Genomic DNA, 15,553 nt, shown 5'->3' with positions numbered 1-15,553 from the left:
CCATAATTCATATTAAATCAAGTTGTATACCTGATTATATACAATTTTAAATGATCAATTATACCCGGATAAAGTTGAAGAATAATAAAAGCAGATGTGTTTCCTTCAGACACATCCTTGGAGAAGGGAAATCCTGACACTCAGCTGTTGCTCTTTCTCCTGAGCAGCTAATGACAAGGATCTTCCTGAAGGTCTGTTACATCTGCCTCTGGTGAGGGCCCTGGGAGGGGGGTGGTAGTAAGGAGGTGCTGCCAGAATGTGCTACCTCACAGACAGCTGCAAGTTTTGTGTAGGTATGTATGGCTCATTGCTTCCACCACAATGGTGAGAGCAACGATGGTTGGTGTGTGGAATCTTAGAGCAACACTGATCTTGAAGCATCAGAGCCGCTGCGTAGAGTCAAGAATGCAGCGTAGCAACCAGGAGCATTATGGCTTTAAGCCATAGGAAGAATTTTGAGCAGCTTGCTGTTCCACGGATCTAGCTGGATTCTTGACTCCTCATTGGACTACAACCTACAATCACTACAAACTACAATTAATACTTCCAGCTAGATTCCTATACTTGTAGTTGAGAGGTGGTATAGATTGACAGTAAGGACACTGGATCAAAACTGTCTGGGTTCAAACCCACCACTAACTAACTCTTATTGATTGTGTGACTTTGGAAAGTTTCCTTCAACTGCAAAGTTGGACAAAAAAAGAGAGAATTTGTTGTGAGAATTAAGTGATTTAACATACACAAGAGTCACTTCAAAGTGTGACAGGCATGGAGTAAGCTAAGGTTATTGAGCTCAGCGTATATCATATCTTTGGACCTGTGACCATGTGTTAATCAACTGAATTTAAATTAAAACAGGGATCAGTGATTGGAGATGGGAGGGCAGAAAAAATAAAAGGAGATAGACTTTCCTGCAGTGCCACTTTGCAAAAATACTTCGGGAGTGTTGCCAGTAAGATGGTGAGAATCTGCTCCTCATTTGCTCCCTGTGGCTTGTGAACCATCTTAACACACCGAGTGGAAATTTTATCCATATATGTTCACATATCCTTTTAATTAGACCCATGGGGTGCAGGTCAAGGCTCTTTGACCTGGGGTGGCAAATTTTTCTTCATTTTTGTGCAACAAGATAGTATGTTATGACAGAATGCTACCCATGTCCAACCCACTCTGCAACCGAAGAAGCACCTGCCTTTAAGAGCAGTGCAAGTACGAAGTTCTACTCCATCATTTCCAAACAATCCATTCCCTAAAGGAAAAAGAAAAGCATGGAAAAGAAAAATAAGGCTTTATGGGGCTAGGAGAAATCCTAGACCTGTTTTCTCTTCCTGGTGGGTGGCTTATTTTTTTGTGATTTACCTTCTGCATCCTGTCCTCTCACCTCCTATCATATGTCAGTTAGAGCCACCCTATCTAAGGCTAATCAGAGGAAGTTAAGAGGAATAGGGATTTGGATAGCTGAACAGTGATGTATACGTCATGAGGTCGGCTCCTCTCTTTCAAGCTTGGGTAGAACTTCAGGATGTGGCAACTGATGAGCAGGGGAGGGTCTGACGACCATTAACTCACATCCCATACCTAGCCTGCTGGTCCATCTGATATTGGTGTTCCCCCTGCTGGTCTTATGCCTATAAGGGATTTTAAATGGCTGTGTCCAAGGAACACCCCCACTTTCATGATCAGACCTACACGCACCATCTTACCTGAAGGCAGTGAGATCAACAGGAGGAAGAGCAACCCAGAAAGAGAGAGCCTCATCATGAAGAGGACATAGAGCTGGAACTTCCTGGGGGTGGCTGCCTGGGAACTTCCTTTATAGAGCTGGACAAGGCTGGGTGGGGCTGGACACTGACCTCATTCTACTTGGAAGGGCCCCCAGGGGAGACAGGCTTCTTCAGGGCTAGAGGAAGAAGACTCCCTGGTTCTGTCTCTGCTACTTCCTCTTCTACAAATCCTGGGAAAAGAAGAAACTCAGTCAAGACCAAACAGATGCAGAGATCAGGCACCTTCATGCCCAGGCCCAAATATTTACTCTTTAACTCCACATGTATAATAGAAAAATGGCAGGAAAAGCGTCTACTTTCTTTCTACTTTGTTTTGCCTTTCCTTCGGAGTCCCACCAAGAACACAGGAGATCAGAGAAGTGATGTTATAAACACAGGCTTAAGACCAGGAAGGATATGAACAAGAACTTGCTGTGTTTCAAGAAACAAAGGCTCTCAGGGTGTCAACTGTTAGTCTGCCCAAGGGTTAAGTAGTTGCTCAGACATAGCAGAGAAGGGGTAGTCTTCTCTTTGGGCAGCAGATTTTTTTTTCACTTGGCTAGAGACAGATGGTACAGGGAATCTGTCACCCAGAAAAATTCACTGAGGGGCTTAATTTTCCAAACGACTAGTATGAAAGGTTGCCTAGTATTTGGGAACTTCGAGGTTTCTGCAAAAAGGTACTCTTTGGGTGGGTTGGAACTCTCTTCTGGTCTCTCACAAGAAGAGCCAGATCAGTGCTGTGTTCAAGGTTGGATGCTCAGTGTTCAGTGTAGAGCAGGACACCACTTCCCTGGAGCTATAGGGACAGAGCTCTGGGGAAGGGTCATTAGGTCTGACTTCCCTGGAGTGGTGGTGGAGGTCCAAATGTTGAGGAGATGCTAACTTGGTTATATTCTTGCCCTTTAAGGCAGGCCTGTACCCATGACCGTAGGCTTCTGAGTCTGTAAAGGAGCAGTAGAGCATAATTTTGTTGGTTATGCTTCATTTTGCAGTCACATGCTCTTAGATAAATTATTTAGCATCTCTGATCTTCAGCTTCCTCTTCTTAAAAAGTGCATTGTAAAAGGGTTTTCTGAGGATGACAAACTACAAAGTGCATTGCACTCATTCTGGTAGAAATTAGGCTATTCATTTCCTTCTCTTCCTTCTCCCCCTCCCCTTCCACCACTTTTTCCTCCTTCTTATTTTCCTCCTCCTTCTTCTTCATTATTAAATTCCACCATTATAGATTTTCTCTTCCTTCCTTCCTTCCTTCCTTCCTTCCTTCCTTCCTTCCTTCCTTTCTCTTTCTTTCTTTCTTTCTCTTTCTTTCTTTCTCTCTTTCTTTCTCTCTTTCTTTCTCTCTTTCTTTCTCTCTTTCTTTCTCTCTTTCTTTCTCTCTTTCTTCTTTCTTTCTTTCTTTCTTTCTTTCTTTCTTTCTTTCTTTCTTTCTTTCTTTCTTTCTTTCTTTCTTTCTTTCTTTCTTCTTCCTTTTTCTTTCTCATTCTCTCCAAGAGATCTCTTAGTGAATACAAAAAATAGCTGGGAAAGTTTTATTCTGGGTTCCAACAATATGTATTGTTGAGAGTATCACTGTGGATTGGCATGGGAGTGGTGAAGAGGAGTTGTGCTAGTGGACGGGAAGTAAGTAGTTCAATGCTAGCTCAGGGCTGACGATTCCCTTGCATGATTTCATGGAAGCTTCCCAGGAGACTCTGCACGGGGCATACAATTCCTGCTCATAGAATGCAGGCCATATCCTGACCATCTGCGGCCAAGACACAGCACAGACTTCTTATTCTTTTGGAGATGGAGGAAACAAGGCTTGAATAGATGAATGGGCTTGCAAGGAAAGAAGCTGTGAGCTGTGCTGGCATAAAATATTCAGCTCTTTTGATTCACAGTTCAGAACTCTGTCCTTCTCTATGTATTTAAAGTTAATCAATTGTGTATTTGGGAATTGAACCTAACACTTTCTAAATCCTTCTCAATCCCTCCTATACCCGTTTCTGGAAAAGCAAATTTAAAATGCATTTGGAGATTAGCATGTGTGCAGGATGGACCCTTTCCTTTCCATCTGTGGATGACTAAATCACCATCTCAACCTTCAGGCAGGAACTTTTCCTAATTGTGCTGGGTGTTCACACCTGCTACCTGAGGTCTTGTTGGGAAAAAGTGCCAGGGAAACACAGCTTTATTCTCTCCCCTTTAATGTTGCTGTGTTGGTGCTTTCTTCCTTTTCTAGTCTAGAATTTTTGTGCTCTCTGCAACATGTCTACTTTCAAGAAAAACAAAACAAAACAAAACAAAAACCACAACGACTACACATCCCATGCTACATTAATAAATTAACTTGTGGAAGGAGCAAGCCCCCTTCTCAGCTGCTTCATTCACTAGTCACATATTTCCTGAATGCAATGACTTCACTGCTTGTTTTTCTCTACTTGCAAGTTGATTTTCACCCATGGATCTTATTTTTAAAATTTAAAAATAAATCACTGTTAAATGTGAAATTTAATACACATAAAGAAAAATAGGCAAATCATATACAGAACTTAGTGACTGAATATATAGCAAACTCTATTTAACCACCACTTAGATCAAGATAATCATCACTTTTTGCTTTATGTTTTTCCCTTCAGTATGTATCACTAAATAGGGTGTGGTGTTTATTTTTTTTTAAAGATTTTATCTATTCATTTGAGAGAGAGAGAGCAAACAGCACGAGTGGGGGGAGAGGTGGCAAGGAGGGGAGGGAGAGGGAGAAGGAGACTTCAAGCTGAGCAGGGAGCCCAATGTGGGCTCCAAGAACTCCAAGATCATGACCCCAAATAGGGTAGTTTAATTTGTCTCTTTTGACCTATCTGTAAATGGAAGCACAAAAGTATTATTTGTGGCTGACTTCCTTCTTATGTTTTAAAGATTTGTCTGTGTTTCTGTGTGCAGCATTAGTTTTTACCTCAGTATATGGACTGCTTAGTATATTTATGACTGCTGACAAGCATTTGTTTCCATCTATTATAAAGAGTGCTACTGTGGGCATTCTTGTTACTTCTATTCTGTGCACACAGGCTTGCTTTTTGGAGGATAGCTACCTTGGTGTGAACTTGCTAAGTCACAGGGTATGCATAACATCAGTTTGTTCTAAAAGTCAAATTGTTTACTAAAATGCTTTTTACTAATTTGTATATCCATCAACAATGGAGGATTTTTAATTACTCCATGTTCTTAGTATTACTTCACACTTTAGACAACTTGAGAGCTATCTCGTGGTCCCTCATGGCGAATTAATTAAATTTTCCTGATAACAACTAAGGTAGGGTATCTTTTCACATGTTTATTGCTCATTTGGATTTTCTCTCTCTCTCTTTTTAAAGACTTTATTTGTTTATGAGAGATACAGAAAGAGGCAGAGAGACATAGGCAGAGGGAGAAGCAGACTCTGTGCAGGGAGCCCGAAGTGGGACTCCGTCCCCAGACTGGTATCACGCCCTGAGCTGAAGGCAGATGCTCAACTGCTGAGCCACCCAGGCATCCCTGGATTCTCTTTAAAGAAGTGTCTAGTTAAGTCATTTGCCCATTTTTTCTATTGATTTATCCATTAAGAATAATTTGTACTGGGCAGCCCCGGTAGCTCAGCGGTTTAGCGCTGCCTGCAGCCCAGGGTGTGATCCTGGAGACTCTGGATCGAGTCCCACGTCAGGCTCTCTGCAGGGAGCCTGCTTCTCCCTCTGCCTGTCTCTGCCTCTTTCTCTCTCTTCTCTGTGCATTCTCATGAGTAAATAAATAAAATCTTTAAAAAAAAGAATAATTTGTACTGTGAATATTCTTGCTAATCTGATTTTGTAATAGTCAAGGCAGGCTAAACATTCACTATATTAAGACCATGCATGTGTCCCCAGACCTAGTTCTTTCCCTAGGTCTAGTTTTTATAAATGTTGGTGATCAACCAAATCTGACTTCTATTTATAAGGGAAATGTCTGTGACTCTAGGTATTTGCTCATCCTCAAGAAATGATGGCACAGTTAGTGTAATAACTTTGGAAGATAGCCATTGCTGACTTGATGATTACCAGCTGCCATTGAATGAATTGTAGAACTATTGTGTTTTATTCACTAAAAGAAGAATTTGTAAATTATGGGGTGATCCAAGATGGCACCGTAGAAAGTCCCTGAACTTACCTCTTCCTATGTACATGCCAAATCTACAACTACCTGTAGAATAATTCCTGCTGAAAAAGAACTGAAAACTAACTGAACAGCTTCCTCCACAAGGGACAAAATGACCACATCTAGATTGGGTAGAAGAGGCAGATACATGGTCTCACCGGCTCTGTGTCACAGAATAGGGAGGGACCTCACTCCTAAAGCCTCTCCCCGAGGAGTGAGGGATTTGTGCCCTACATTGGGCACCCTGACCCTTGAGACTCGCACCAAAGGGACCATACCCCCAGAATGTCTGGCTTTGAAAACCAATAGGGCACTTGATGGGATGAGCACTGGGTGTTAAACTACATGTTGGCAAATCGAACTCCAATTAAAGAAAAAAAAAAAAAGAAAAGAAAACCAGTGGGACTTACAACCAGAGAGCCTGGGGGGCTATGGGATCTGAGACATTATTTTTGAGAGGCTAGTGCATGGACTCACTTGTCCTAGGAACCAGTGCATAGGCAGCCGTTTAAGAGGTGACTGGATTTTTTATTTATTTATTTATTATTTATGATAGTCACAGAGAGAGAGAGGCAGAGACATAGGCAGAGGGAGAAGCAGGCTCCAAGCACCGGGAGCCCGATGTGGGATTCGATCCCGGGTCTCCAGGATCACGCCCTGGGCCAAAGGCAGGCGCCAAACCGCTGCGCCACCCAGGGATCCCTATGTGACAGTAATTCAGTTGGTCATATTAAAGAGTGCTGGAGGGTCAGGGATTTGTTGGGATTTTTCTTGGGATTGAAGTGCTGAGGTGTGCCCTTATTTTGTGCTCTTCCTTGCCCCATCCTTCATGCTCATTCATTCACTTGTAACTTCTTTTCCTCCATTTCTAATTTTATTTCAGTCTTTTCTCTTTTTTTTTTTTCTCCAGATGAGTCTGGCTAAAGCTTTAGTTATTCTGTTTGTCCTTTCGAAGTACCAGTTCTTACTTTTAGTGATCTTTTCTATTGTTTTTTGTTTTTGTTTTGTTTTTAGTTTCAATTCATTTACTTTCTGCTCTGATCTATATTATTTCCTTCCACTATCTTTGAGCTTTGTTCTTTTTTTTTTAGTTCTTTTAGGTGTAAGGTTAGATTGTTCATTCGAAATTTTTCTTGTTTCTTGAGTTAAGCCTGAATTACTATAAATTCCCTCTTAGAACTGCTTTTGCTGCATTCCAATGATTTTGAATTGTTGTGTTTCCATTTTCCTTTGTACTGTGTATTTTTTGATTTCCTCTTAGATTTCTTTATTGACTTTTGTTGTTTATTAGCATGGTGCTTAGTCTTCACATTTTGGTAGTTTTTTTTTCTAGTTTTTTTTTCCTTGGAGTTCATTTCTAGTTTTACACTATTGTGGTCAGAAAAGATACTTGAGGGGTGCCTTGCTGGCTCAGTTGGTAAAACATGTAACTCTTGATCTCAGGATCATGAGTTCAAGCCCCATGTGTGGCAAAATAAGTTATTAAAAACATGTAAGATAAAACTTTCTTTAAAAAAAAAAGAAAGAAAAGGTACTTGATATGATTTCAGTCTTAATCTTATTGAGACTTGTTTTGTGGCCCAACATGTGATGTATCCTAGAGAATGTCCCATGTACACTTGGAAAGAATGTATTCTGAGGTTTTTGGATGGAATGTTCTGTATATATCTGTTAAGTTCATCTTGTCTAATGTGTTGTTCAAAACCATTGTTTCCTTATTGATTTTCTGTCTGGATAATCTATCCATTTATGTAAATGGGGGATTAAAGTCCTCTACTATTATTGTATTGCTTTCAAGTTCTTCCTTTATGTCTGCTAATATTTGCTTTATATATTTAGGTGCTATTGTGTTGGGTGCATAGATATTTACACTTGTTTTACACTCTTTGTTGGATTGATCTTTTTATCATTATGTAATGCCCTACTTTGTCTCTTGTTACAGTCTGTTTTAAAGTCTATTTAAAGTCTATTTTGTCTTATGTAAGTATTGTTACTTCAGATTTCTTTGTTTCCATTTGCATGAAATATCTTTTTCCATTCCTTCACTTTTAGTCTGTGTGTGTTTTGAGATTTGAAGTGACTCTCTTGCATGGAGCACGTATTTGGGTCTTGCTTTTTTAGCTATTCATCCACCCTATGTCTTTTGATTAGAGTACATAGTGTATTTATGTTAAAAATAATTATTGATAGGTATGTACTTATTGCCATTCTGTTAATTGTTTTCTGATTGTTTTTATAGTTCTCTGTTCCTTTATTCTTCTCTTGCTCTCTTCCTTTGTGATTTTTGACTTTTTTATTGTTATGCTTTATTTTTTTTATGTAACTAATATATGTTTTTGGTTTTGGTTACAATGAGGTTCATATGTAATAGTCTATGTACATAGCAGTCAATATTGAATTGATGGTCATTTAAATCTGAACACACTGTAAAAGCATTACCTTTTTACCTCTTCTTCTCCCATGTTTTATGTATGTCATATCATATTTTATATCCCCCAATGGCAGGAGTCTCTCTGGAGAGATGCCAGAGGTGGTGCAGTGGAAGCTGTTTTGGAGGGGAGCCTGTTGGAGTGAGTATGTTGGATGGAGCAAGTGATGCTAGCAAGGTAGATGGAAAGTGTCAGAACTGGCTCCTGCAGCTAGATTAAAGAAAGGGCCAGAAAATTTGGCTTCACCAGTACTTTTATTCCCAGAGAAATCTCCTGTAGATCCCTCCCCCTTTTGGCACATGTCCTGAAATTATTCAATGAATCTTCACATATACTCAGGCCCTTTAAAAAATATTGCTTCAGTGCTGGGTATCAGGCTGAATGATACAGCTTGCTGGTCTTTTAAGAGTAGAGATGGTTTCCTATAGTCCTTTGGCCCTCCCAGAGTTAAGCCCCACTGACTTTCAAAGGCAGATGTTATGGGGGCTTCTCTTCCTGGTGCACATCCCCAGGACTGGGCCTTCCTGGTGTGAGGCTTGATCCCCCTACTCTTCCATGACTGTGTTATCTCTCCCGATTATAGGTCACTGTGTGGAGAACTGGGTTCCCAACTACATCTCCGCCCTTCCTGCCCTTTTTTTTTTCTTCCTGCCCTTCTTGATGTGACCTTCTCTCTATGTCTTTAACTCTGCCAGTTGTCAGGTTGTCTTCATAATGAATTGCATTACATGTAGTTGTTGCCTTGGTGTGTCTGTAGGAGAAGGTGAGCTCAGGATCTTTTTACTTCACCATCATCCTTTTCTCCCTCTTCCTTAAGCAGTTTGAATATATTATTTCACTCTCTTCTGGCTTGCAAAGTTTCTGTGGAGAAATCTGGTGAGATTAATATGGGGGCTCCTTTGTATGTGAGAAGTCTCTTCTCTTCCTGCTTTGAAAATTCTCTATTGTTGACTTTTGACAACATGATTATAATATGTCTTGGTTGAACTTTGGATTCTTCCTTGTTGGGTTCCATTAGGCTTCAATAATCTGGAAATTCATTTATCTTCCTCAGATTTGAGTTTTTTGAAGTTCTTAGCCATATTTCAAATAAATATTCTGCTTCTTTCTTTTCCCGTTCCTCTGAGACTTTAAAAATGCATATATTGTTTGGTTTTATGGTATCCTATAATCCCTTCAGTCTTCTTTCTGTCTTTCTCATTCATTTTTGTTTTTGCTCTTCTGACTGAATAATTTCAAATGACCTGTCCTCACATTTGCAGATTCTTTATACTTATTGATCCAGTTTCCTGTTGAACTTCTCTATTGAATTTTTCTATTCAGTTGTGTTCTTCAGGTCTAAAATTTCAGTTTAGTTCTTTTGACATATTTTCTATATCTTTGCTGATATTCTTATTTTGTTGATGGACTGTTTCCTGAACTCATTGTCCATCTTTATGATAGTTTGTATTCTTTGTGAGATGAATCATATACTTCTGTTTCATTAGGGCTGGTTTCTGGAGATTTATTTCATTTCTTTGATTGAGCCATGTTTCCCTGTTTCTTTATGTAGCTTGTAACTTTGTTTCAGGTCTGCATATTTGAAAAATGACCATCTCTTCTACTATACCTGGACCAGCTTTGCACAGGAAAAGATAATCTCAAATAGCTTTGTGAGAGATTCTTGGGAATCTTGATCCTTTTCTGTAGATACATCTTCTCTTGACATGCATAGTCAAATTCCCAGTTAAAGGTATTTGCTTGCCTTTTTTTTCAGGAGTTTTAAATTTTTTGGTCCCTGTGGTTTTTATCTGCAGCATTGCAGATTCTCTTGAGCTACCACAAACTGCTCACCCTCCAGGTTTCTAGAGGATGCTAGATCCTATCAACTTTCTGTGTCAGGTAAGACAAAAACAAGTCCCATGGGAAGTTCCTCAAAAAGTCAGAATGTTGGATGCATGCTTCACTATTCTTTCCCCACTGAGGAAGAGGCTACTGAACTGCACTGGACTTCATCTGCTTTACCTTGGGTCTCCTAGAGCAGCATGAAGACTTTTAGCTTTCTTGTTCTTAGTAGCACCTAGATAATCTAGAGTATGTAGGTCCCTTTCAGTGATCTGAGACAAGTGAGACAGAGTCTAATCCCTGAGGCAGGTCCCTGAAAGATCAGAACATTGGATGCATGCTCCAATTCTTTTTCTTCCCTGGGAGAAATTAGGAGTTGGGAATTTTCTCTTACTTATTCAATGCTGAGTTGGGAAGAGAGATTATGATGTATGAGTGCCCCAAATCATTGCCTTTGTTCTCAATGGCCCCTAACCTGGCACCCTTTCCTTTCAATGCTTAGATTCAGACAGAACAGAAACTGGTTCCTTGGGTAGCCCCCCAAAATTTGAACATTGGATGAATGTTTCAGTTTTCTCTTTTCTTTCCCAAGGAGAAGCAGGATCTGGGAGTTTTTCCTAATTGTGCCATGCTAGACTATGAGAAGGGGCAATGTTGAATGAGTGTTACAAATTTTCCTACCAGGTTTGATGCAGCTATTTTCATGCTCACCTGGGTTGTGTGAGGCTCTTAACTGCTATCTGGATTTATCACAAAGGGAACTGGTTTGTGTATTATTGTTGAGTCATAGTCTCTGTGGGAGCAGGAGGGCCTGGAGATTCCTATTCCACCATCTTGTTGATGTCACTTCTCAGGACAGATCATTCTGGTTACAAAGAATTAGACATCAATTTGGTTAAGCAGATACAATTTAATAGACCAACAAGTGACCATCAATGATATAGTGAGTTGTTTTCAACTGTAAATCCTAAAACTAAAATATCATGGTTGATTAAAACTTGGTCTAAAGGAAGCACTTTCTGTGCTGAAAACAACTTAGAAGTAAAAATGCTACTTCTAAATGATTTATGCTATATTAGGATAGCTGGGGATCTAGAACAGGGGCATAAAGTGCCTAATGGGAAGATCAAAGCAGTAGCTAGTTATCAATTGATATAGACGTATTTCAGCATTCTAACAATCAGATGCATGTCGGCTGAAAATCAAGCCTCTGACTGCAAATTCTTGAGGGAGAATGGACAAAGATAGAAAACTATCTTATTGGCTGCTTTTGCTAGATGGATTCCCCCCCACTCCCACCACCCCACACCTTAAACTTTCACTGAGGGTATAAACTCTGGATATTCCAACTCTAACAAGGGTCTTAGCATCAGTTCCTCCACTTTGCTCAGACCTAAAGCCTAGTCTCTCATCCTTCCCCAACCAATGTTAGCCCTCAGAGTAGTTGACTCCTGACGTCAGCATTTCGTACCAAGGCAATCTCAACTTCTATGTTTGCCACTCTAGATTCAATTTATTCATTTTTCTTTATTTTTTAAAAATATTTTATTTATTTATTCATCACACACACACACACACACACACACACACACACACACACGCAGAGACACAGGCAAAGGGAGAAGCAGGCTCCATGCAGGGAGTCCAATGTGAGACTCGATCCCAGGACTCCAGGATCATGCCCTGGGCAGAAGGCTAAACCACTGAACCACTCAGGTGTCCATATTCATTTTTTTTAACAAATTTTATTTTTATTTGTCCTTGGTAATTGCCCCATTTTCTTGTGAGGATAATAATGCATTTAAATATTATTTGTGTAATTACTGTAGCATCTGATTTTTTTTTTTTTGTGTGTGTGTGTGGATAAAGAATGTTTCAGAATAATGGATCCACAATATTATAGTTGTGGAGGTCTCTCTTTAAGTACTCTTTGTAATACGGTGTGTTTTCTGACACTTGGAGTCTTAGTGAGGTTTAACTAAAATCTTGGTAAAAGGTCATCCATCATTGATGCTGGTATCCATGTTGTTACTAGTATTCTTTACAGAGAATTCCCAGAGGAGCAGGGACCTCTTGCTACTTTCCTAGTCTGGTACAAAATAAAACTAAATAAGTATTTGTTGAAAGGCATTCCTGGCTGTATTCTTTTCTGTCATACCTTTCAGTGCTCCAAAGATATATCCTTATTTTTAGAGAAGCAACCTTAGTTCAATAGGACTTTCCTACCACCATGTCTTTATACATGTTTCCTCCCACCCAGAACCTTACTATATAGCTCAGGGTCCAGTTACAGTTCTTTTTTATTTTTTATCACTAACTCTTTAGTATTCACTCAACTCATTTTCTCTTTTTAATAGATTTAAGGAAAGACCATCAACATAAGGTCACTGGGTATAGCAAATCTGTCAATCTACCAACCACAAATCTTGAATTTTTCAGGACAGTTTCATTTGAATCATTCTATTGCATTGTCAAGCCATAGGTTCTTATGCATAATTTAGAAATTGTTTTCATATTTCCCTGACCTCAATGTCTTCATGTAAAAAAAAAATCAAAGAATGTCATCTTTAAGGATATACAAGGAGAGAAAGCTTGTAAAATGATAGTGATTTCTTGGCACATAGTAGAGAAGACACAAGCTAGTTTTCTTCCCTTGCTAGCCTGTAGTGATTATATTGTTACAATTATGCTGCCACTTAATTAAATATTGCCTTTCATTTTAGTACCATTCTGCAACCTCCTGTGAGTCCTTTTTTCTTAAGCAGTTTGTAAACTCAATCTAGTCTTCCACTTTAGTGGGTACTCTCTAGTTTCAGTGTAGTGCTGTGAACAGTGTTCAAAACATACGTACTGATTTAAATTTAATATGTGTTCTGGAATTGGAAGTTAATATTCCTTTTCTTTGTTGCTGCCATTGTTGAGGGTTACCATGTGCTTGGCACTCTGCTAAGCGTTTTATATACAGGAGCTCCTTTAATCTTTGTAATGTTCTGAGGTGGGTCTTTTTATAAACTTTTAATTTTCAAATAATTTCTAACTTACAGAAGAACTTTATTTTTTTTTTTTTTTTACAGAAGAACTTTAGAATAGTAGAAAGAGTTCCTATTTACCCTTCACCCAGAGATCCTGTTCAGGATTCTCCAACTGTCCCAGTAATGTCATTTGTAGCAGGAGAAAATATAAGATCACACATTGCATTCAGTTTTCATATCACTTTATCTCTTTTAATCTGAAACACTTCTTCAAATGTTCCTTGACTTTCATGGCCCTGACATTTTTGAAGTGCATTGGTCGGGTCAATCATTTTGTAGAATGTCTCTCAATTTCAGTTTATTTTAAATTTCTACATGATTGGATCTTGATGCAATCAAGATGTAGATACTGTCTTGAGACAGGATCCCTTGTCTCCTCTTTGTTTTGGGGGAGGGGGCCAGAATCATAGAAATGAAATTGTGTTCTTCTCATTGTCATGTGATTTGCCTCATCACTAGTGGCATCAATTTTGCTCTCTTGTTAATGTTGTGTCTTACAGGTTTTCCACTGTAAAGTAACTTTTTCCTATTTCATAGTTAGTAAGTATTTTGTGGGTGGAGAAATGCTAAATACACTTTTGGGCAATGTAAAATGCTGGTTCTCATTCCACTGTTACTTATTAGCTTGCACACCCATTGATTTTTTTTTACATGAATTATAGAATGGTTATTAAATGGTGATTTTAAAAGTTCCATTATTCTGTCTACATTTATTACTTGGCATTCTACTGTGAGAGAGGCTTTGTCTTTTTCATATGTATGTATGTATGTATGTATGTATATGAGTGTGAACTCATGAATTGCTATTTTATTCAATGTGGCTTAATCTATTATTATCATTTTTTATTTTGATGCTTACATTTTCTCAGTAAGGCCAGTCCCTGTTTCCTTATGACATGTCTCTATTATTCTCTGAGCACTTTATTACTTTCTGCCACAACAAATTTCTCCAGGCTTATCTTATTTTATTCTTTCCCTGTCCTAGACTTGCAAGCCATTTCTTCAAGAATCTCTCCTTTTGTTTGGTGGAAACTGGTATTTAGAAGCCAAGATCTGGGTACTAGATGTGCTCATTATTATTTAAGTGCTCTTTGTCCAGACCCCGTCAGTGAACTTAGCTAAGATATATATATATATATATATATATATATATATATATATATATACAACACACATACCATACATATACACCACTTTTTATTTTTATTATCTTTAATTCTAACACAGTAATTCTAGTATTCATTCTAGTTTTCCTCTTGCCGTGTTTTTGTATGATAGGCATATTTTAATTCATAGTTAAGGGTTGAGGAAATTGATGCTTGGGAAGATGAGATATAATCAAAAGATCTGTGACTTGAACCAAAGTGACCTGACTCTAAAGTTAACACTCTTATCCATAAACTGCTATTATTCTCTGCTACAGAGGTTGGCCTCCTGTTAGAAATATCTGTCTGGGTCTTCAACCTACCTAAGGAAAAGAGAAGATTTTTAAGACAAATAAGGGATTTAAAAAAGGCAAAATAATAACGAAGCCATAAACTTTGCATCAGAGGCATGAGGACTGTGCTATGCCAGTGCTTGACTTCCAGGAACTAAGACTGAATTAGTAGGAAAGTTCAAAGAAGATTCATTGTGTGTAGGGCCCATGGTCAGATACTTAAGTGAAGGCATCCAATGTAATAAATGAGATAGAATGGTCTTTTTTTGTAATTGCCAAAACTTTTCTAACAATGTTCCATTGAAGGAGGCCATATGGTACAATGGAAAGAACATAAATCTTGGCTTCTGTTAGATTTAGATGGGCAGCTGGGCTCTGTTACTTGTGAGTTATGTGTTATTGGATAAATTACCAAATTTCTCTGCATATTTCTCTGCATAGGATTATTTATTTTCAAAATAAATACAAATATACCTCTTTATGAGGTTATCATATGGATAAAGACTTGGAATTGGCAAGTATAAAAAAAAAAACACACCACACCTGTGGGCTCTTGGTAATTGTTAGTTCTGCTTCTTCCTCTCCTTATCATGAAAAGAGAAGGGGCTTGACCATATTGGTATACTCCTATAAGTCAAAAGAATTGTGTGAGGAGAGGGATAGGAAAAGAACAGGAGAGACTCAGGCAAGGTGGTGCTTCCCCAATGCACTTGTCTTTCTTCAGACTTGTAGAACTTGGGCCCCTCTGCCAATTTCCTCCCTTTTCCAATATCCCTGTGGGCTACATTTTCCAAATCCTGATGGAATTACCAAGAGCCTGATTTTTCTAGCAGACTTATCACTTTTCTTTTAGTGAAATTTCAGATAAGGGTCAGATACGAATATTCAGCCAATATGTACCCGGTTACTAAAAAA

General features: G+C 38.8%; 1 protein-coding gene and 1 non-coding gene across 2 annotated transcripts; one reads left to right on the top strand and one right to left on the bottom strand.

Moving 5' to 3' along the window:
- Positions 1 to 1,035: 1,035 nt before the first annotated feature.
- DEFB136 (defensin beta 136) lies at positions 1,036 to 1,861 on the bottom strand. The gene is made up of 2 exons (XM_077869656.1): positions 1,704 to 1,861; positions 1,036 to 1,249 (listed from the first exon to the last, which is right to left on the bottom strand). Exons 1-2 carry the CDS (start codon positions 1,759 to 1,761, stop codon positions 1,077 to 1,079), a joined length of 231 nt encoding a protein of 76 aa, XP_077725782.1. The 5' UTR covers positions 1,762 to 1,861; the 3' UTR covers positions 1,036 to 1,076.
- Positions 1,862 to 5,562: 3,701 nt separating this feature from the next.
- Positions 5,563 to 5,695, top strand: LOC144296670 (small nucleolar RNA SNORA72). Its single transcript, XR_013363680.1, has one exon. It is a non-coding gene; the product is annotated as a small nucleolar RNA SNORA72 (small nucleolar RNA).
- The last annotated feature ends 9,858 nt before the right edge of the window (positions 5,696 to 15,553 follow it).

This window comes from Canis aureus, chromosome 24 (assembly GCF_053574225.1).
Source record: "Canis aureus isolate CA01 chromosome 24, VMU_Caureus_v.1.0, whole genome shotgun sequence".
In the NCBI taxonomy this organism is placed as follows: domain Eukaryota; kingdom Metazoa; phylum Chordata; class Mammalia; order Carnivora; family Canidae; genus Canis; species Canis aureus.
This window is presented reverse-complemented; position numbering and strand designations above follow the sequence as displayed.